This window comes from Rhamphochromis sp. 'chilingali' (genome assembly GCF_963969265.1).
Source record: "Rhamphochromis sp. 'chilingali' genome assembly, chromosome: 2".
Classification (NCBI taxonomy): domain Eukaryota; kingdom Metazoa; phylum Chordata; class Actinopteri; order Cichliformes; family Cichlidae; genus Rhamphochromis; species Rhamphochromis sp. 'chilingali'.
The window spans coordinates 9755925-9779039 of record NC_137930.1 but is presented as its reverse complement, the minus strand read 5'-3'; the positions used below and the strand labels follow the sequence as shown (position 1 = coordinate 9779039).

The 23115-nt window shown below is 39.2% G+C and overlaps 1 protein-coding gene across 1 annotated transcript in view; it reads right to left on the bottom strand.

Annotated features, from left to right (window-relative positions):
* The window catches only part of necab2 (N-terminal EF-hand calcium binding protein 2), a 165123-nt gene that overhangs the window by 102793 nt on the left and 39215 nt on the right, over positions 1–23115 (bottom strand). The window contains exons 3-5 of the mRNA XM_080874714.1: positions 14680–14788; positions 11401–11426; positions 11104–11201 (exon numbers count right to left, since the gene is read on the bottom strand). Of these exons, the coding sequence (XP_080730840.1) occupies positions 11104–11201; positions 11401–11426; positions 14680–14788 (233 nt within the window). The remainder of the gene's footprint in view (positions 1–11103; positions 11202–11400; positions 11427–14679; positions 14789–23115) is intronic.

The window sequence follows — 23115 nt, the reverse complement described above, 5'->3', positions numbered from 1 at the left end:
AGCACTTTGACAGGAGACAGGCAGGTACAGGTACATATAAAAACACATATATAAAGCTAATACAATAACACAGCAGCTGATTTGATCCATCTGAAGTTGCCTCAAGGCAAGGAATTATTCCATCTACAGTATTGTTTGGTAGAAAAATGGGTGATGGAGTGAACTATGGCTACTACTGTAGAAGCTGCTTTTAGTGATGAAAATGAAAGGGATGCAGAGTCTGAAAGTTCAAAACCAACTGGCACTTTGTTAGCTGTGTGTAAGTACAATAAAACACAGCAGGATACTATTGTTAAGAAATATATTGTATATATTATTTATTTCATAAAATAAAGACTGTAAGACAAAGAGCTGTATGTCTGTGAAGGTTCTCAGTCATCCTGGTCATCGTAGTCTAAGGAGCTTGGAAAGAAAATCGTCTGGACTTCTTTGAGTTGCTTGAAGACGTTTCACCTCTCATCCGAGAAGCTTCTTCAGTTCTAAGGGTCAAATGGTGGAGAGTCCCAGATTTAAACCTAGTGAGTGTTTCCCCCCAAAGAGGGACAAAGGACCCCCCGATGATCCTCTACCTAATCACATGAGCCAAGGTGTGAAAGCGGGTGTGGGTCACAATCAGCCAGGGTTTCGGGTGAGCTCATTGTGAAACCTGGCCCCACCCTATCATGTGATTTCCTGAGGTCAAATGGCCCAGGATGTGAGTGGGCGTTAAGGCGTCTGGGAAGGGATCTCAAAACTGGATTATAGATGGCAGACAGTTGGTGTCGTAAACCACCGCCTCTGTTCAAAGATGGTCGCTCACAGTGGACCTAATTGCCTTCTTTCACTCCTCTTTCAAACCATCTGTCCTCTCTGTCCAAAATGTGAACGTTGGCATCTAAAAAAATAGTCCATCCATGCCAAGATTTCTCTGAAACTACACCGAGGCACAGCTGTGCCATGAGCTAAATGCCAACATGCTCACAACTGTACTACCATACTGAACATGTTAGAATCTGAACATCAGAAAATAGATAAACAATGTTCCCTGTAAGTTTGGCAGGGACAATGGTCAGGAAACAAAATATTAAAAAAAAATTTGATCATGTTGGTATAGTTCATCACACTGGATGGAAAACTAACCCTCGGATGTCTTACTTGAAGGCTGGACTATTGTAATTCTTCATTATCAGGATGTCCCAGTATTGTAGCCTGCAGCTGATACAAAATGTTGCAGTGTGACTGCTCACAGGAGCTTGAAAGAAAGCTAACTTCTTTTGACTGGACACATTCAAAGCCCTTCATGACCTCATAGCACCAGAAAATTGCAGCAGAGCTCTTTATTCTTAGACTGCAGGCTTGCTTTGTAGCTCCAAGAGTTACCAAAAGTAAAACTGGAGGCAATGCCTGCAGCTCTCAGGGTGCTCCTCTGTGGAACCAACTCCAAATTTGGGTTTGGGAGGCAGACACCCTTTCTTTGAAGATTAAGATTAAAACATTTCTTTTACTGGATAGCCTACTTTATCCTCGTTTTTTGTCCATAAAAGGAATCACAACTTAAAAAATGTTTTCAGTGCATTTAGTAAAACTTGAAACTACGGAGGCTGAGGGCCTTGTATTACTTGCCACCTTTTTCCAGCCAAAGGATTCACCAACTGATTACTGATTTTAGGTTTGAGGTACAGCCCCACTCTGAGTCTGACTCTATCTCTCCCTTCATCCTTGGAGAGAAAGAGTTGTTTTTGTAGGGGGGCTGTTATATATTTAAGATTTATAATTAGGATGAGTGATGACTGGTGTGAGTTGAATATATGTAACATATTTTATGGAATTCATCTTATTGTGAAATTAAAACTTCGGCTATACACAAAAAATTGGTGCCAATCCATCTAGGTGTTATCCTTCAGGATGCTTAGAGTAGACTATATCAACCTTAATGACGATGCATTCATTAGTTTCCCATAACATTTCAGTCTGGGCTAAAGAAATGCAGCAAACATGTTTAAACATTTACTAAATAATTCAGTTTTTTATAATAAATAAGAGTGTAAGTTTGCTTCTAGTTTCACTTAAGCTCAACTCTATAATAAAAGGGAGCAGAAAACTGGAAGGACCTTTCCCTTCTTTTCAATTATTTAGATCAAGAATAGTGGGGAAAAGCTCTGCAGCTGAGATTGCTCTGCTAGGCCTGTTTTTTTTCCCTGATGATGTTTCTGATGGTACTAGACGTTAGTTTTGAGAGTCAGGTCAACATGAAAAGGTTTGTATCCGGTATCAATACTCTCTCATCAGAACATTGAGGAGAAAAGAGAAGCAGCACAAGGTCTCTGTGTGGTATTTCTGTAGCTAAACCTTTAGAAGTGCAGTTCTTTATTTGAAGGAAATGTGTCAGCTTTAGAGTGCTTAAGGCAGCTAAGTGCCATGACCCCACAACCAACATCTATATCCCCTTCACTTAATGCTATTAGCAGAGGCTCTGTAGCTCATATACAGGTGCCAAAATGCTTTCCCTTATGAACAAGCACTTGGCAATGGTGGGGAAGAGGAACTCCCTTTTAACAGGAAGCTATCTCCAGCACAACCAAACTCAGCTGTTGTCATTATGTGTTCAAAAGAATGGATTAAAAACCAGCAAGTCCTTTCATTTAGTAGTAAATCTAAGAACATGAATTAAGAATTTTAGCTTTACCTCCAAATTCACAAGTTTTATTAATTTTTTTCACTTTACTACCAGCATGCTGTATTTCTAAATTTAGTTTGGTCAATTAAAATAATTTATTAGACGTATGGTATGTCAGCAGTTGGAAATTGGACTAGAAAACAAGAGTGGGTTGTTTTTTTTCTAAATGAACCAACTAAGTGGTTTTAAAATTAAACTTTAATTTTATGTAATTATTTCACAAAGCAATTATTTATTCATATATTCAGTTATATTTTTGACTTGGCTGAAAACCTTTTACGGTCATTTGCCCGTTTTTAAAGCTTCACAGAACAGAAAATTACACAAGGCTAAAAGTTCAAGACCATAGGCTCCGCTTCAACGAAACACTCCACTTCTACCTTTCAACATTATTGTACTGTGTATTAATATTTTCATCATAAACCCACATTAAATCCTTATGAATAAGGCACGAATGCTGCACAAACCACCAAGAATGCTCTCATACGTACACAGCGAGCCACATGGCATGTTTTACAACAGGGGTCTCAAACACGTGGCCCGGGGGCCACTTCCAGCACACGTCAACTGTCCTTGTGACCTGTGTATTGACGTGAGGAAATATAATGCAATTTGGCCCTTGAAGTTACTTTTTTTGTTAGGGAGGTTTTGTTTGTTGTTCAGTGCAATGTGAAAATAAGTTCTTTGAAAAGCAAAACATGTTTTAAAATGAAGGCAATATGAGCAGAGAGTACAAACATGTTGAGGGATTGGCTGTTAGTTCAGTGAGAGAGTTATTTGTAAAGAAAGCAAGTTTCACTAGAAGTCAAAAACTAATGTGTTCACTTATGTCTGCATTTTATTTAGTTAAATACTAGAAAGAGAGTCTCAATTTGTTTATTTGGTAGTTCACTGAAAGGCTTCAGTTAGTTAAGAGTGAGAATAAAATGCATTCATGTTTGCGGTTTTGTCTAGTTATGTATTATTAGAATTTTTTCAAAAACAAAACACTACATTTTTGGAAATATTTGTGGGTGGGGTTTTTTTTTGTACTACTTGAACACTAAAGCGGCCCTCCAATGAGATGACAGTGCCAGCAGTTGCCCACAGCTCATTTAAGTTTGAGACCCCTGTTTTACAACCTTCATTTCCCCCCCCCCCCCCCCCCCCCCCCATTCATTCACACATCTACACTTCTTGTCACACTCTCACCACACCCATTCTCCTCATTCCATCTCTTCAGCTTTCTTCCTTGTTCCCTTCCCTTTCTTGTCTCCCCATTCTTCTTCATCAATCTTCCACCTCTCTCTCTACTCTCCTCACCCTGTTCAGGCATTATTGTGCACAGACCAAAATGCCTCCCGCTCCCCCGTGATCCGCTTCACCTTAATCTTCATGAAGAAAAGAGAGGATGAACAGGATCAGGTGTGGGGAAAGGCAGCAAAGGTTTGGGGGTGGAAGAAGACAATGGAGCATAGATGAAAGAGGAGAACACGAGAGGGAAAAAAGGCACAGAGGAGAAAAGATGGGGAGGAGGAGTCGGATGGAAACAATTTCTTGAGCAGATCATTTAAAAATCTGCCCTAACAAGATTTTAACTGCAGGAAAAACTACATGTATGAATCTGCTCCTACAGAGTTGTGTTGGCTGGCTCAATAAAAGCCTGAAAGCTAAAGAGAGTGGCTCATTAAACACAGCATGTATGGTCAGGAGATATGACGAAACATTCCTCTTATTTCGGTTGTCTGCTTCAGCGCTTATCAGCTACCACACACACACACACACACACACACACACACACACACACACACACACACACACACACACACACACACACACACACACACACACACACACACACCTCATGGGAGAGGATGTTACTTATCTCCACCTGCTGGACAGAAAGCCAATTAAAATAGTTTTCTGGAACCACTTCTGACTCTGATAGTGCCATAAAGGCTTTCAGGAAAAATAGAAAACAAGATGAATAGTTCAAAGAATCCTGGATTTGAGGCATTTCAACACATTTTGGGTTATCCCTGTGGACTGCATGGTAGTTGCAGTCGTCACCGGGGAATCTGAAAAAGAGTTTAGCAACAAACATGAAGGCAGACCTTCTGCAAAGTTCTCTCTTACAGTTTTCCCCCCTGCTTGTAATACTTGGACGGGTGCATCTTTGTTGTTGTTCACAAAATTGGGGCCTTACTCTTTAAATCGAGTTTTGCCAAAGAGACCACAGAAAAGTATGAAACCAAACAGGGCCCACATTCCTTGGTTCTATCTGCCTGCGAACACAAAACATAACGGGCCAAGCTTTTGTCCTAACAAGCTGGCTCCATGTAGACTGACATCAACTCAACCTGTATCCATGACAACTGTCCCTAAAGTATCCAGCCTCCATGGCAATTGTCACCATAGTAACTTGAAAGAACACTTGAGGTGATGCCATGCTGACATGAGCCACAGCAGGACAACAGCTGACGCCTTTATTTCTTTACTGCCAGGATAATTAAAAAGTTCGAAAAATTCAGTGTAATATAAGTTTTGTGGACTTTACCCTCTGTTAGAAACCTACTTAAAAAAAAAACTAGCAACATCTCTATCATGTAGCTTTCTCTAAATTTGAACAAATGAATAAATAATTGTATGTAAGACACAAGAATATGCTGAACTGGACAATCAACTAATTTTTCTCCTCGTGTTAAAAGTATTAATCATGCAAAGGGACAGTCTTGGACTCGTGAACTGTGCGTGCATTTCCAAGAAAATCTGCTAGGGACTAATGTGATATGTGAGCGTTTGCATTGTGATATATTTTAACAATAAATTTACTAAAAACAATTGTGTTACACTGAGTTAAAAATAAAAAGAATTGGATTAACATCACTTGTGTAAGTTGGCTCATAAATGACTGCAGTCATCCTCTGATAATAGGATTATCATTTTGATTCGCTGTAGCAGAGAATATCTCCATTGTGTCTCTGTCACAATTTGTTTATTATTTCTCACAGGAGGACCCAGTATGCAGACAACAGGAAACAGCAGATGGATGGGGAAAAAACAAACAAACAAACAAACCAAGGAACTTTAAAAGGACTTAACAATAAAGGTGCTGCGCAATGAGAGAAGAAAGCCCACTGAACTAATATGATCCAAAAATCAAGCAGGAACGATCCAAAAAAAAAAATCAGGAGGCAGCAGAAGAAAACAAACAACATGAAGGAGAGCAACAGGTGAACTACGACACTAATGAGAGTGGGGAAAAGAACAACGGCGGGAAGTAAAAATGGGAAAAAGGAGCCAACCTTCAAAATAAAAAAAGCAAGTAACCTGAAAGGCAGACTGAAAATAAACTCACACAGACCACAAGACAGATGAAGATTGTGCTTTCTCAAGTTTTTTTTTCCCAAAGAAAGAATAGCAAAAGATTTATAAAAGAAACCACAGATCATTAAAAAACCTGACAGTCCCATTAACTGGTGTCACACAGGCAGGTAAGAGATATTATGCCGAAGACTAGAGAGGCATGCTACAAAGGAAATTCAACATAGCAGGACTTCTTTGTGTTAGCTGGCTCGTCAAAACCTTAAAGCTCCTTCAGAGAAGCCAGGCATGATCAGCTTTCGTTGTTAGCTCGGATTTTTCCGCTTCAAGCTCGGGGTACTCTCACATAAAACGAGGCGTTTGATGCAATTTGACTCTTCTTCTGCACAAAATGGATCAATTGAACTACGCCTACTCTAATCAGAGACCTTATCAGAGGGACTGCTGATAGAGATTTATAAAGATTATGAAAAATCTAACAGTCAAATGCAACACTGGTGCTGAAAGTCACAAGAGTAATGGTGCAGATGCCTCTTTATGTTGTGAATTTATGATCAGTTGATCGGAAAACCAAATTTAATTGTCTTAAGCTGTGTTTCTTTTACTGCTCGCTGCACTCTTGGTGCTCTCAGTGTTATTTCTGCACATTTGACCTTTGCCACTTTAAATTATATAACTTAAACAATACAGGTGGCTAGTGTGTTCTCTTCTGGCACTTCCATAGTCTAAATCACTCTGTGTTGTTGCCAGATAAATGTGAAATAAATTTCACTGACTGAATATTCTTGGTGATAAACAGCCTACAAATGTAACTGATCGATTTATGAGCTGCAATTCAAACAAGTGTAAAAGAGACTTAGCAGTACTAGAATCAAGAACCACCAGCTCAACACATGCAGCGTTTGTGCTGCTGTAACTTTTTAGCTGAGATAAATAAGTTGCACATGTAAAATGTATTACTTCAGAAAAAATATGTATATGACACCAAATAAAATATGCAGTGAAAACATGGCAGATCGGGCCAATTTTAAACCAAAACTGAACATAACATGCACCGGACCAGGTCACGTGTTAAACACAATCACCGTGGTGATCAAACCTGGTGCAAGAACTACCTTCGTAACACAGGAAATATGGACTTAAGGCTCATACCATTAATCTAAAACAGGCACAAATATTTCTCTTACTATTATATATGTAAATTAAGCTTTTTACAATGCATAAAAAAGTCCCTCAAATGTGTATGGAATAAACATTAACAGCTAGCATACAGAAAACATCATGCAGTTTAATCGTCTTTTGAGCTGCTTGAGTTATCTCACCATCTACTGATAATTATGCCTTTTGAATAACTGCTCTTTTCTCCTTTGTGGATTAGCAGGGAAATTACCCTTAATACCTGGGGTGATTTGATGTGAGGTCAGAAGTGATTTCATTTTATAAATCAATACTAATTACTTTGTGATCAGCTCATTCACAGAAACTTGGCAGTCTCTTAAGACGGGCAGCAGTGACTGTTTCCATTAACTGACAATCGTAGTGATGAAGTCTACATGTGACAAGTGAATGAAAATATCACGTCTGCATGAATTACCAATCTATTGCTTGTCCCTAAGGGAGAAAGACTGGGAGGATGAGTCTCACACACACACACACACACACACGCACGCACGCACGCACGCACGCACGCACGCACGCACGCACGCACGCACGTGGGGTATCAGTTTATCCAGCTGTCATTTGCAGCTGACGATACCAAACTTTTTCTCAGGGGACACATATTCAGGTGATTTATATCTTTGCATAAAGAATATGGCCTATAAAATTATACAGATAATACACTGGGCACTGTAACGTGATTTAGCCTCCACTCTAATATTACTTATCTTATGCTCCATTGCAAAGACTTGAGAAGGCTTTTACACCACAGCAGAGCCAATACTGCCGGAGTATAAATTTCAGCTGAATAATCAGCTGAGATCCATTTTATTCTTACTGCGAACCGCCTTCAGGTGCCAAACAAGTGCTTTAAAGTACAGTGCAGTGGGTAAGTACAAAGCCTACCTCCGCACTATTTTTTTCTCTGTGTCCATATTCATTGAGGTAGATTGAGAGCTAATCAATTCTCAGTGGGCTCTAAAAGGCCAAGACTCAGGCTACAGCCCTCTGCTCAAAGTAATATCACGCTCTGTCTTCTAGCCCTGCCCACTCCACCTCCTCACATCTGCATAGACTTACTCCAGGTTTCATGTGGCTGTTGGCTTTTTTTTAATCTAAAATGAAATTAAAAATAAAACAGTCTGCTGGGTGTTTGAATTACACTACAAGTGCAGGAGGAAATGAAGAAATCAACATCACTGGAGCTCTTTTTACAAGCTTCAGCTGAAAAACGCTGTATACAGTATGCTGCTATCACTACCACACTTACAGGCTCTTATCCCTACTTGTGGGCTAGCACTCAGACAGTGCACTCAGACATTTACTGAGGACCTGATAAACTGCTGCTGAAACCAGAACTGACTTGGTATGAAGCATTTAAAGTGTTGCTCAAATGATGTGAAGTGAGATCAGACTCGTGCAGGAGTTGGATAAAATTACATTTGACCTTTTTTTGAATGTTTGAGAATGCCAAACACAAAACCAGTTCAAGGGTTTCCCTGTAAAGTTGCTGAAAGACAATCTTTTACAACTCTGGGTGTTAAAGAGTTTTCACATATATTTTCAACCCTGTCTCACAAATATTGCATAAAAAATGAATGCCAAATTAGATTGCACAGTGCTAAAGCCTCGTACGTTGTAAGATGTTGTAAAAGATGTTGGACACTTTGAATTTTATGCCATATGAGGCTCAGAAAGTATTTTTCTCATGATGTCTGTAGATTCACAACTTCTAGCAGTTATTGAATGTAATTTAAAGGATTGCTGACACAAAAAATGAATGACAAATCTATGAGAATTTATCCAATTTCATTTGAGCAAATGAAAAAAGGGTACTCTGTTTAACAATAGCTACAATTCCTCACCTGTGAGTGCACTACTGTTGCTAAACCCTCAAATTAAAATTGACAGTCTGCACCTTAAGACAGTGTTCATAATATACCTTATCCTGAAATATTATGACAAAAAAAGCTAAAAGAAAGAACAATGTCCAAAAATATGCAAATCTAATTCTACTGCACGTCCCACATGTCTGGTTCTAGAAAAATCCTTCTGGTTGGCTTGTTTGTTTCACACTGTAACAAAAATTATTAACACAACCTCACATTAGTTTGACAAAAAAAGAGCTGATTTTGAGAAAAACAAAGAGTGAACTGAGAGGCAGAGAAAACAGAGGGGGCTGCAACAAAAAATATATAAATAAATGAACGTCTGAGTGACAGCTGCAGCCTCCACATTGCTTTTAAACAACAAAACATTGGCCTCCAATTTCCATTTCTCTCTCTGCAGCAAAGCATGTGGTAGCTTTGCCATTAAAAAGACATGCACACACACACACACACACACACTCAGAATGTCCATCAATTTTTAAGTTGTCAGCAGTGTCTGAGCTTCAGTTTGGCCACTCAACTCCTTGAGCTAGTCAACTCCCTACACAGCACTGTTGGAGCTTTACTACCCGCTAAAGGCAATCTAATGATATCAGAGAGAGAATAGACTGAAAGTGTATACATGTATGTGTCTGCATGCAGTACAGTGGAGAGGAGAGTTGACTTGAGGTTGAGAAGAAGAGCGAACACAAGCGATACAGCAATAAAACATGAGACAGACTCCACTGATTGATTAAACAATGGCTGCACATTAGAGAGAAACTAGCCTGTGGGAAGAAGGGAAACGTGTGTGTGTGTGTATGTGTGTGTGTGTGTTCGGGGTTGCTGAATGGCCCGCAGCTGAAAGAAAGATAAAGACTGCTGGTGGATAGAGATATAAACTCTCTCACACACACATGCTAATGCATGCACACACACACACACACACGAGCAGAACCCACGGACATGGATGAGACTGGAGCTTTGGAGCTTTGGAGCAGCTGCTATATATAGTGCATGGGTGAATCTGGGATAATGCATTACTGTTCTCTAGCTGCCATGCAGACACACACACTCAAAGATGCACACAATCTAAACCGGTTGACTGCGAAACCAGTGGCTCTGTACGGGAAGAACTTGTCATTATTTTGACACACTTCACAACACACACATACACACACAGAGAATAAGGCATACAGAACACTTTAAACAAACAAATACACACACATCGACACTCAATCAATAAATACTCAATATGCACTGCCTTACATTTAAATGGTCATGTGAAAACACACAGCTTCCACCCTTGGAAAAAGCGCACTTATTAGTGTAGACAGCTTTTCAGGCACAGAAGAGTTGTGTGTTCATCTTCTGACATCTGTCAGCCATTGTCTGCTACAACACAACCCAAGGAACCTCCAGCTGCTGCACTCAGGTTTCAAATTCTATAATTGCAAGAACACACTGCTTGGCAATACTGTAAGATGAGGCCGGGTTGTAAGCCTGCACTTAACACATTTAATGACCCATGTGATTGTTGTTTGCACGAGTCATATCAACTTTGTACTCGTCACCCCTACTCGAGAGATTTTGGGAAACAAATTTATTTTAATCCAGACTTGATCTGTTCCAGAGGTAAGTAAAACTCATTTAAAAATCTTATATTAACTTATAATTTAACTATAATAATAATTAAGCAGTGGAGCCTTTTTCACAGTTACACAGCATTTTTCCTTTATTTGTTCGCATAGGATTAATAGTTGTCACTTATTTATCAATTTTACACTGTTTTTTTAATTTACCTTCCCACAAGGCTAAAGCCTTTCATGGGCTTCATGTCACAGAAAAAAAACTAACACTGTGGTTTTGTACTCTTGTTGTGATTTAGTGACATCGAATAAACATTTGAACATTCATTCAAAAAGTTCTTTCAGATCAACTTGCATGTTGTCACTGCAATATTGTTACTACCCACCATCCAGCTCTCTTTTTGACACTGACACACACACACACACACGCACGCACACACACACACACACACACACACACACACACACACACACACACACACACACACACACACACACACACACACACACACACACACACACCTCTTACCCGTTTGGTGAAGTCCATGGCTTTGAGGATGGAAAGGTTGAGCGTTTCCAGAGAAGCCAGAACTCCCTCATAATCTCCCATGTGCTTAGCAAAGTAGTCTGTTTTACACAGAGTCATAAAATAATTTGCAATGGTTAGCCCAAAGTAGCTGATTTAATATCCTATATTTAAAAAAATATTTTGCATTTCAACAGGCAAGTATTTTTAATAATGGATAAGAGAGGGAATGAGGGCAGTGGCAGGGAAGTAAGTGCGTGCTTGTGTGTGTGTGTGAGTGTGTGTCAGCAGTCTACTTACCGCAGAGTTCCTTAGTGTCAACATTACTATCACAGCATAGCAAAGGAGCAGAAGAAGGAAAGAAAGGAAAGGGAGATAGGAAGAAAGGAAAAGAATGGAGAAGAGCAGGGTCAGAAACAGAGGAAAGTTGTTTTGCATGCAGTCACACATACAAAAAGAGCTTGGCAAGCAGAGAGGGATCTAACAAGACTGTGGCAGGAGTCTGAATCAATCCACCGCCATCATTCACGCTCCGTTCACTGCGTGGGGACTCATTTGGCAATGAATTCTTCACTGCTTCAAAGAAGACTTTCGCTGTTGACTGACCAGGAGAGAAGTGGGGTGGGACAGAAAAAGGATGGAAGAAAGGTGGAAATGAAGGAAGAAGGACGATCCATCCAAAAGATGGATGAGATGCAAGTGATGACGGATGAACTGTGGCTTAGTGGAAGAGATAGGCAGAAACACTCCATCTGTCCACCTCTTCATTGTGATAATAAATCACTGCTCAGCAAGTCCACAAACATAATGAGAAACGAAGTGTTAAAAACAGTCAAAAAAATGTAATTTGAATATTTCAAACAGCATACGTTCTGTTGAGCCTTGTTCAGCAGCCTCATTTAATAGGCTCTGCTTTATTTTATTAAGTATTTGCACACAGTGTTTCTGCCAGGATGAATCCTGATCCTTCGTTGTGACAGATGGGCTTTAGTAATGGCAACCAAAAATCTGGTTTTAACCAACAATAAATGCATTTTCATGTTTGCGCACAGCATATGCAGCTTAAACAGAATTTAGGGATGTCTGTGTACTGAGTGTTATAAAGTTGTTCCAACATTTTTGCTGGTTAAAACGAAACGAAAGATTGTTTACTATCCAAATGCTAGTTCCAGATGCAGGGTGTGTTTTCAAAGAGAGAGTAAACCAGTAATTATGTTGTTCTCCGCAAGTGATGCAGCCGCCTATTGAGTTAGTAATGAATTTCACTGTACTTGAGATTCCACCTTATTAAGTGCCAGTTTGTTTTTAGATTTCACAACATCCACTGAAGACGTGAAGACAATGAAACACGCTGATATGAGGCTGTGCATATTAAAGCTTAACTCCATCAGCTGTACAAGTTCAGTTTTTATTAAGAGGTGTTCTGGTCTAATAGTTTAAAACCTGTATCAAAAGGTTTTTAGGACATCTGCACCAACTTTGGCTATTCCCTTTTAGGGATGTTTAGGGGATATTTGCCTATAAAAGACTTGTTAGTACTTATTTTAACTGAACATTAACATGCAGAAAATTATGCTTTTGGTCATTTGGATTTGTCATGACACTGTTTGTCAAGCAGAGCTTCTTCCAGTTTCCAATACGTGACTAAGTAACTTCCTAGTTTGTGAAATAAATTGCTGAAAATAGAATGAAAACAAAGAAAAATACTAAATTTAATACAGCATGCTTTGTGTTTGAGACCATCCAAGATTTTTGTAAAACGCACTATAATTCTGTTACTTAGCGCTAATTAAAAGTAGTCATCCAATCTTAGCTGATAAATTAAGACTCCACTTACTCTTTTCCAAATTTGGTAACATCTAACACCAAATAAACAGCATGGTGGTGGCTGAAACAGTAAAGCTTTGATTATACTCTGCTGTGGACCCGGACCATAATAGTCGAGTAGTTATTACTGTTATACTTGTTTGAAGGGTGATTGAAGTCCCCGGCTTGGGGCACATGTGCAGTTGGTGCACCAAAAATTGGCAGGATGTCCACCCTCGCACTCACCATCTGATGATGAAACTGTACTGCATGTGGGTAAAGGCAGATAAATAGAAATATATGTTTTTGTTATAATGACCAGAGTAACTCCAGATTTCTTCAAGTGCTTTTGAACAAACTGAATAACTCAATTACTCTGATGTGCAGGTGAGTGTCTTCCTGCATTTTGTGCAATTATGTTCTAAAAAAAGACCGCAGGAGTTTTCGTTCTGCCTCGTCGGTTCACGGGGAAAAAGCATGTGAAACTGACTGAGACTTGTGCAGGGAAGATTTGAAGCCTGAAAGGGCAGGAGAAGGGGAATGAGTGACAGATGGAGAGGATGAGGAGAGAGAGCGTTGATGAGTTGAGTGATAGAAGGATGAAAGCTTGAAGAGCATGACAGAAAGCTCAGAAAACAGCCTGATAGTGAAGAAGGATAAAGAGAAATGGGAAGAGACCAAAAGAGTGACAGAGGAAGACGAACAGCTGGAGGCAGAACAACGCTCAGTCTCTCATTTGCATCCATCAACATCTTGCTTCACACAGGAAATGCTTATAGAGTTTCTCCTTTTATTCGGACCAATCAATAACCCTATCTGCTGTCACATGATGATGCTAAGGCCTGGCATGCAACCACCAAATCTACTTAACCCTAATGAGTAGAGCATTTTCTGAGTGCATTCTCCACAGCAAGTAAGATTGATAAAGTGAGCCCATATCCAAGTGGCAATGTCACTGACGTCAAAGAGACGGTGGGCTGTTGCTTGGACCACTTATTGCGCTGATGTAAAAAACCTGAGCCAGGGTGGAGGATTTGTATATTAAACCTAATTCAATTCTACAAAAATGATAAAGGTCAGCTTTTGTTCTGCCTGGTTTCATTTTATTTGAGGGCCTGCAGGACTGGGAGGTTGTGTAAATTAACAGAGCTAGACTTCTGATTACTCAGATCCCACTGTGTCAGCATGCTTCTTCTGAGCTGACTGGCTGATTATGAAGGGTCATAAATTGATTCAATGAGAATCAAAATAAAACATCTTGGGAGTAGCTGTAAAGAGGTTAATGTCTTGAGGAGAGAGATGAATAGAAAGGCAAAGATGTAAAAACAGGTAACAATGACTTTCCTCTGTTTTTATGCTGCTTCCCCTTCATGTCTGCTCCTGTTTCTCTTTCCCTTTTATTATTTTGGCATTTTTATATTTAAAAGTGTCATTTAATGCAAAGGGCTCTGGTCCAAAAGGGCCTGCATAAAAGGAGCTTTCAGAGGTGGATGTGACATTTCCTCACTGCAGGGTAAATTATATACATCTTACCTAAGCATGCACACATAAGAAAAAGCAGAACTGATGTGGTGCAGCAGGAAAGCACTCGCGTGCATCTTATGGACTTTCATAATTGATGGAAGTTAAACAAAAAACATGGCCAAGCGAGCACGAAAACACGCACACACATGTAAATTTACTGTATTCATTTTTATTTCATGCTGCTATGGATGCACGGTGCATGCTGCAGGCAAACACGCACACGAACAGGCGTGCAGTAATGGTGCTGACCTGGTGTTATCAGAGTCAATGGTGTGAAATAGCTTCTCCAGCTCCTCTTCATTCAGCGTGCCATCTGAGAAGAATGCTTGGAACTCATCCAGAGACAGCTTCCCGTCATCTGCAGGAAGTACGGCACCATCAAAGCTATGAGGACATTTATTTGTAATTGCAAAAACAGTGTTAAATAATATTAAGAGGACGTGTCTGATTAAAGAAGCATATAAACTGCAGCCTGTCTGCTGCTTCTAAAGAGGATGGAAGGAGATAAAGTGAAATTACAGGTCATTACTGCAACCTGCTACAGCTCTAAACTACAATACTGCATAATAATACCTTCATCCCACCGGATCTCTTTTATAACCAACATTTGTTCCCGATGGCATCTGGAGAGTTTAAATAGTTCCAAGTTATACGGATTAAATTTTAGTGACATTGTTTTTTTTGTCCTGGGTTTGACATGTTGCAGCACTGGGGATGACGGGGGTTAGCCAGTCGCTTGACCGAGAGGATGCTTTGGTCCAGAGTGAAAAATCCCAGCTTATTACCCTGAGGTTAATTTGTCCTGATTAAGTGGATCCTGGGGCATTTTTCTTTAGTGCATTGAAGTGAATAGGGTTTTCCTTTTTATATAAATCTGCACCACCGTGAAATATAAATATCATCCCCCAGTGTCTTAGCATGACATTTAACTTTTGATTGTTTTCAGTCTTGCCGTTACTCTTATTCATAAAGCAGAGCCCAAAAACCACCATCTGTAAATTCTGACTCCGAGCTTATCTCTGTGACAATAAGCTGAAGCTGGTGGAGATGGTTTTTGTTCAGCTGATAACCATCTCCAAAATCAAACCACTGTTCTCCTCTGCTGACCTGGAGATAGTCATTCAGTCGTTTTTTTCAGTACTTCAGCCCCAGTCAAACTCTTCATCAGAACTTTAACTTGTACTCAAAACAGTCAAAAACAGTCCTGTGTCTGCCATTTGAAAAATGAAATCACTGCTTGATAATTACTCTGATACTGTTAACCCAACAGTATCAGCTACCTGTGAATCAGCAGCAGTTTAATACCAGTTTGCTTTGCCGCACTGACGTCCACGTTCATACATCCTTGGCATGATGACTGCCTTCAGTCCTTTCCCGAGCTGCTGTAAAATCAATCCAGCATGCACTCCAGTCTGCTAAAAACCTTCAGATGAATCCTTGCTGTCTGTCTGTGTTGCACTTTAGTAAGCACACAATGGCGATTATGTTTCAAAACCCCAAGGCCTTTTGGGGCTGCACTGATAACCAAAGCACTCAACAGTACTGGATTTCTAGCCTTCTTATATAACATCCAATAAAACAAAGTCTAGAAGAAAAAATATGGATAACTCCTGGTCTTTGTAATATTCTGACTAGATATAATATTGAAGGATTTAATTTTCTATCCACAAAAAGTGGCACAGTTTTGTAACCATTTATCCCCAGGTAAGCCTATAGCATCGATTGTTAGCAAAAGAAATAGCTTCATATTCAGTTTTGCAAAGATTTGTTAAAAAAATTGCTAAGGATGCTCAAGATTTCTGAATTTTCAATGAATCCATCCATTTATCCATCCATCCTCTGTCCCAAGGCATCCTCCTGGTTGCACAATTACTTATGAGGCATCCATTTCTGCCACTTTTATCCCCACCACTTGGTATTATTAGCATGTAATCTACTGTTTGTACAGTAGATTAGATGCTACTGTACAAACAAGAATAGCATAAAAAGCAACGGACAGCTACAGTCATCAAAAAGTTCTGTGGGAACGTTTCAAAAATGAAATAAAACTTAGTAAAATTAGCTGTAAGCATTGTTTCAACCAGCAGTTTAAATTTGTTTTAGTTAGTAGGGAGTGGTTATTCATGGCATTGGCTCTATCCTGTCTTTGCTTGCTAGTCCTGTATTCCTGACTGTCTCACCACATGATGCATAGCTATATCAAATATTAATTCCCTTGCCCTCTAAGTGTGTTTGTCCTTGAGTGTGGCTGACTGGATACAGCAGGTTGAGCCATGGGGACCACTGCGGAGTACTGAGAAAGCTCAGGGACAAGAGGACTGCAGCCTTATAAAGGCTTGAATTCAAATGTGCTGCTCTTGGCTCTTAAGTCTGCCTCATAATTCCCCTTTGCTATTTCTCAGTTTCATGATTAGGGAAGTATGTGTTTATGAATTTCTTATTTTAAATCAAGATGCATCTATTTTTTATTCCCTACTTCATTCTTCTGCCGCTAGTTTTTGTTTGGTTTCTTTTTTGGCTCTCTTCCACTCTGGCACAGTCAGTTGCACTCTCTGTTAGTTTGTTTTGAGAACCATATGCAGTCTTTTTTTCTGAGTGGTGGTCAAAACTCGAGCCTGTTTCAAACTGTCAAAAAACTTGCAGGAACTCTGCAGCCACTTACACTCTTTCTGGCCCATCTCATGCCTTCTTATGCTTTTCTCCCCATTAAGTGTCTCCATATCTTTCAGCCTTCCTTTTTTCCAGATCCTTGTTAGAGCAACAAAGTAGCCGTTGCCTCTCAGATGTTCTTCCATGTCGATTTCTGCTGCACAAAATGATTGTGACTCAGAAACGCCTTCACAAATAGCCTTCTTTTGGTGACGCTTGGCATAACCTTTCCATGACAGAAGGCGTGTTTGTTTGAGGCGAACTTCTAAAATGCCACTTCTTGTGTTCATAGTCCCACTCTCCCTGTCCACCAGGGCTCAACTGTGAATTTAGACTCTGTGGTCATGACTATTTCTAACCTGGCCTTCTCTGGTGCAGCAGTGAAGAAGCACAGAAAGCACTGGTGTTTAATTCAGCAGTGACCCAATTTACAGCCAGCTAGCCCACTTAGGAATTCTCCAGTAACACACCGCTCAAGCAAAGCAGATAGTGTGCTAACCCTATTTTCAAAAGCATGAAATACTCCCAAATTACACAGCTAACAAAAAAGCCTACAGCTTCTCTGATTCCTGGCTTATACTGTACCACTGTCAAAGACTCAGATGTGCCTTTTTTGTGTGTTTCACAATAATCTCTCACACATGTAACCACTTCCTTGGTATCCGTTGAGAGTTTAATTTTTTGTATTCCACTAACAGGAAAGTCAAGCACCACAATCAGCTGCTAAACAGCATCCATGGATCATTTTAGCTGACTCTTGATGCTGCAGTTCACCCAGCAAACCCCACTATAAATAATGTACAACAACCCTGACATCCACTCGCCTCCAAACCAAGGCAGTCAGCAGCAGACGGATTGATGCAACGGCCAACAGCATTCTGTCTCAACTGCAGATTGGCACAATTTGATGAAATTGCCCATATTTTACGTCCCTAAAATCAACAGAGAGAAATTATCCTGATGCAAAGGAAATTACCCAGACTCAGAAAAGTATTCTAAAACAGCAGGGAGGAGATAAGGTAAAGGCTAGACATCACTGCGAAACCTTGAGTAATTCTTGGACACACACACACACACACAAACAAACACACAGTGTGAATGTGCTCTTAAAACTCCCTCAAGACATTTACTTTTATTACAGGGAGAGAAAGGCCAGAAAAATAAATGTCTGTCATCTTTATAGAGTTCTTAAAGTGCATGAGCTGCAAAATACAGTTCGTTAGTTTTCTGTATAGCTTGAAGTTTTCCTTTTTTCTTTAGCTTTTATTAGGTCAGTTACATCACTCATTTACATTTTGCTGGAAAATGAGAAATGGATCCTGTGATTCACTGAAGCATGTGCAAGCACACATGGAAATACAGTATGTAGTATAATTTGAAAGTTGATATTTTTGAATGACCACCTTAATTCTTAAACATCTTTAATTTACTTTGTTCTCCAGTACTGCTTCAATAATTTGCAAACTGGTCTCTGGAATGGCCAATCCATGACTGATGGTGTTCTACTGTTTGTTTCTTTATATCCAGGTATTCCTTTTCTGCATTGCTGTGTTTGAGATCATTGACACACTGAAAAATTAAGCATCAGATCCTTTCCAGATGGCACTGTATGGTGGATTAAAGTCAGACAATATTGCCTTCATAATAATGAAATCCATCTGTTTTCGGATAATAGTAACAAAGATTTTTTTAAAAAAAAGAAAATTACAGTTTTTCTTCTTCTTAGATGCCTTTTTATGCTTTAGTGGCTAAACAAACAAACAAGGATTGGACTGTAAGTGAGTGAAAAAGCCAACATCCAAAGGAAAAGTTTGAAGTGGCTTCAGAAAGCAAACAGTGGTCTTATTGGATAAGACCACTTTTAAAAGAATACAAGAAATTCTGGCTCCTTGGAAGCAAAATACAAAGAAATGACGGGTAGCTCAAGATCTTTATCCACTTTATGTCCTTTCCTAGCTCGGAATTTCATATTCTCAGAAAGATTTTTCCACTACTGGAACAAACTTACTCAACTATTCCCCGTTGGTCAACATTTGGATAGGGAGGACATAATTTATTGGGACATTCAAGACCATTACTGGAAGATGTTTCTTTCAGGTTCTCATAAATCTATAACATTTGGTGACATCATATTTACTTTTGTAGAACACCCACCAGGATAAACTAGCTTGCCTTTATAGTCCAAGAACGTTCCCGGTCATTGTGGTGTCATCATCTTTCTGGATGTTTCAGCAACAATTTGAAGATAGGTCTTACAAGATATCTTGGCTGAAGACTCAAAAACCTTGCCATATAATAACAATGCAAATTTTAAGAGACTTTAAAGTGAATGTTTCATTTTGGTTGTTTTATGGTCATGTTGCAATCCTGCGTAGATAACTTCCGGGATGGACGGGTCCTAAGATCTCATTATTCATATCAAAATTTTGATATGTTAATTAAGTACCAAGGTCCTGTACATTAGCAATACAGGATGTTGTGTTAGTGCAAAATTAATTTAAAAAGGCTTCAAACTGCATTCAAAAAACACTCAAGGGAATAGGGCAAAAATTGTCTAAGCTGCAGTGGGTGGTTTTGTAGGTGGACCCAACTTTCCCTGGGAAGTGTGTGATAGTATACACAAACAAATGTAAATGAGGAAAACAGTGCCTAGTGTAGAAATACTGCAAGTCCAGCACCAATATAAAATACACATCAACACACAAGTTTCTTGGGGGAAATTAAAGAATGAACGCACTAATTGGCAAAAGGCCTTAAACATAGCTGAAGACTAGCCAGAGCAAACTTAATTCTTGGAGCAAATTCACAGCAATAACACAGCACTTAGAATCATAGCTTTCGAATAAAATCAGATGCTCATCTACAGATTAATAGTTATAAAATATTTTGTCTGAAAATTGTTTCAGACACACAGAAACATGATGTTTAAAATCCCAATTATCATATTTTAAATCCAGACAATCATTTTTAGGTGTAGATTTTGAACTGGGCATATTCTCCTCATGGCTCTCACAGTATTTGCTATAAACTGAAGTGATCTTCAGAACCATTAACAGTTGTACTAATGGTCATGGCCAAATTAAAGGTAATTTGTACACAACATTAAATACAATCAACAATCAACAGCAAATAATGAAGACATACGAGAGAGTGAGGAGAAACAGAAGTGCAGTTATTGATTGCAATGACCACAAGCAGTGCTCTGATTGTTTTTTCCCCTAACCTTCAAATTCACTTTCTCTGTCTCAGAGTAGTATTTCGGCACAGAGTGCATCTTGTACAGGTGGAAGGAACAAACAGGGGAAAAGCTCTGATGAAGTAAAGCAAAGTGAGCTATTTGTAGTTCGATGGAAAATATGTCTTCAGTAGGATTTGTTAGAAACACATCCATTAACACCCAAAACTAAATGCACGACAAATATGGAGAAACGCTGAGTAAATGTTAATCATTTTTAACTAACTTATCGCTCTCCAGTAAATTAACATCAAAAGATGTTCATAACTTTTAAGCATAATCACTGCTTCAGATCACTTTAAATGTTAAATAATAAGTGTGATCTCTGAAAAGAGATGACTCACGTACCTGAATGACTAAAGGCCGACATCAATTACAGTGAAGACATTGTAATAATACACATGCTGCTAAAGCTCCTTTTCCCCACTTGCCTGTACTGATGAAGGATATACAGGCAGATATCTGCATATAAGTCAAACTGTTAAACACCACAGTCTGTGAGGCGACAGAGGTTTGTCTAACCCTCTCTGGTGAGTAATATCAGGTCACCCCAGTGGACTGTGTTATCTCCTTTGCTGTTCACCTTCTACACTTCAGAGTCCAAGTCCAACTCATCCTGTCATCGGCCGACATTCTCAGAGGAGATTGTGAGCTGTGTCGGGAGGGTTGGCTCTTAGAGGACTACTGGTGCCTGCTTCTTTTTGAAGTGGTGTACAAGAAGCTACACCTGAATTTGGCGAAGACAGAGGAGATCAAGGTAGACTTGAGAATCAAGAAGGATGCCTTAGTCAGCAGGTCAGCATCAGTGGGACTGACTTAAAGATTATTAAATCATAAGTATCTGGGGATTGATCTGAAGGCAAAGACTTAATCAACACCAATACAAGGGCCTAAGCCAGAAACATTATAAAACACACACATAAAGTACAAAAAGAATCCTGAATAAAAAACTATCAGAGTAGTTCACAACAGAAAAGATGGTAGCTTCCAGAGATAAGAGGAAATTCACGTTTCTTAATTGATGAATGGCGACAAGATCCAATGCAAGATGAATGAGAATAATTTGGAATTCTGTGTGTAATGAAATCCTAATTTAGCAGATTCCAAGAATGAAAATATGGAATCAGGTCCTTTTAAAGTTTTTATTGTTACTGTTGTTTCACGCAAGAAGGAAAATTAGATACATTTTAAAAATGTTATAGGTTTATTTATTCGAGGTAACATACAACCGAGAATATTTATTAAAAGAGAAGACATGGGGTACTATGACACGAGGAATAAAGCACATGTATTTGTAAGTTTGTCTGTTTCGAGCAGATACACACCTATCAGCATATTCAACACCACCACTCTGTGCAGGTTGACTGTATTCGTCATGCTTCCTTGGGTAAATTATCCTCCCATTTGCTTTGCTCCATTCTGGTTGTTATTCACACAAACACAACGACCTGTACTGCTTATATAACACTTAAATTATGGAAATCTCTCTCACACACACTCTCGCACACACCATTGACAGTTTAAGGGTCAAAATCAGAATGAGGACACAAGTAGAGAACTTGCTTGTGTTTTCTCAGTATTTTCTGTTATATTTGTTTGGATGTTTTCAGTGTGACTCAGACCTATGTAAGGAGCTAAATGCAAATTCATCCACTTTTACTGACTATTGTTAAATAATTTGCTAAATAATTTTGAATCTCAAATCTGTTTGTCAGTGGCTATATAATGGGAATACTCAGCACTCCACATTTGTGATGTGACGCAGACTGAATGAAACCTGCGTTCATTTATTATAATGCCGGTGGGGCGTTACTGTGGTCCTGATGAGGGCACATAAACAGGCTGGCATTTAGAAACCACTTCTTTCATCAAACTTCTTCATTTTGAAAATACAACAATGGAAACCATGCAACTAAAGCTCTCTTTGTTCAGCCAAACGTGGAGAAATGCAAATCTACATAACATCCAGAGCCACAAATTATAGGTGGTGAAAATGTCACCTGTGAAAGCTGTCATTTCCAGGCTGTCTCTCAGTAGTGCAATCACTCAAGATTAAATCACAATTTGTTTCACCTTTATAAACAAAGCACTGAACTCTTATTAGAAGAATGATCAATTTGATTTGATCGCAGACCAACCAACAAGAATTAAAAGTCTTGATAAAACTGCAACTGTCATTGCTGATTCTGATCACTTTGTTTACTTTTATATTTTAGAGCCTGGATGAATGTTTATTGATGGGGGGCATGAATTACACGAATCAGTAACTACATAGATAAAGCAAAGAATAACAAAAACAACAAATCTGAACACAGCTTAAATTTCCCAAAAGGTTAATTCCAAGTTACTCTTCAGTCAGTCCCCAGACTGAAGAAGTCACTTGGATGAGTGAGTTAATGTTCCTCCCACTGAAAACGCTACGTCCAGATGAACAGAAACAACTTTTTCCGTACCTGGATGGCGCCTGTGTGGAGTTTTCATGTTCTCCCTACATCTGTGTGGGTTTTCCTATCACAGTCTAAACTTTTGATTCCCGTTCATGTTGCAGATGCAATAAAGTAGTGGGTAATCTAACATAGAGCTTTCAGCTCAGCAGATATGTGCAGTTTCTCACAAAATGTGTCTGCTAGCTAAATAGTATATCTGCTGTATTACCCAGGGAGAGGAAAAACACTTTAATGTATAATACTCTCAGAGATGGGAAAAAATGTAAGATACACAGGACAGGAGTGGGAGATTATAAACATTTTACTGGGTAAGTACTGATCAGCAAGTGAAATTTTACAAATTGGAAATTTAAA